The following is a 1024-nucleotide window of genomic DNA, read 5'->3' as shown; positions in this document are numbered from 1 at the left end:
ACAATGATATTTTGAAAATCATTATTTACCTTTTGTCATTAATGTTGGCAAATATTTCTGCTTCAGCTTTATAGAAACTAGAAAATATTTAAATAATCCTTATAAAAGTTCATTGGTCTGAATACATGTATTTATTGTGGCTTCTAAATTTCAGTTCATTTCATTGCTTTAGCTTTAAATAACCTTAAATAAAATTGATATTAGAAAGAAAAATTTAAAATCATAGAAAATTAGGAGTAAATTCAAATATAAGGAATTAATTCATCACATATTAAAGTACTTACTTTAACATCTCAAGACTTAATTTTTTTTTGATATGACCTTTGTCTCTAAATCACGTTATTGTAAAAATCAGAATATATTTGTATACACATACCCTCTAGATAATCAGTGTGTTTTATAATATATTTATTAAAAACATAAGAAAACTTTGCAGTGCTATTTTATACAATAAATATACTTATTAAAATAAACATTTCAAGATATATGCTTGTAAATTTAATACTTTGGACAAATGTTGAAAAAACAATCTATTTTGTTTAAAAACATGTAATAAATCAAAGCTATTTTATAAAATATTAGGAACTTTAGAGTCACTGACATTCTTTCAGAGCATTAAACATCCCTGGAATATTTCAGTTTTTCTTACAAGCAATGAGAACTATGATTTTTACGACTGTGGGCACCAAGAGGATCCCCAGGTCGTCAGCAACAATCGTCCCTGGAGTTAAGGGCGAATCTGCAGGGAGAGAAATGGAAAACACTGAGAAGAAATGGGACGAATGTTGACATTTGCAGACCTGAGACCAGCCTGCACAAGAGTCACACATGGGAGGTGGATTCCAGACCCTCATCTCCTCTTGTAATCTGGCCGCCAGGAATTATATCGCGTTTTCAGTAAATGTAATAGATGGCAACACCCAATAATAACAGAATCTCGTTTCAGATTACAATGGCATATTCATATTCCAAGCTGCAACTCTCACACCAGAATATGTGAATTTATCCTCTACTCTTTCACACT

At 30.6% G+C, this 1024-nt stretch overlaps 1 protein-coding gene across 1 annotated transcript in view; it reads right to left on the bottom strand.

Moving 5' to 3' along the window:
* LOC101635718 overlaps positions 1–1024 on the bottom strand; it is a 49820-nt gene that overhangs the window by 9211 nt on the left and 39585 nt on the right. Inside the window, exon 11 of the mRNA XM_012732802.1 lies at positions 650–739. Coding sequence (XP_012588256.1) covers positions 650–739 — 90 coding nt within the window. The remainder of the gene's footprint in view (positions 1–649; positions 740–1024) is intronic.

The sequence above is a fragment of the Condylura cristata genome, unplaced genomic scaffold (assembly GCF_000260355.1).
Source record: "Condylura cristata isolate star-nosed mole 26May11 unplaced genomic scaffold, ConCri1.0 scaffold00036, whole genome shotgun sequence".
Classification (NCBI taxonomy): Eukaryota; Metazoa; Chordata; class Mammalia; order Eulipotyphla; family Talpidae; genus Condylura; species Condylura cristata.
The sequence above is the reverse complement of the archived record's forward strand: the minus strand, read 5'-3'. Positions and strand labels throughout refer to the sequence as shown.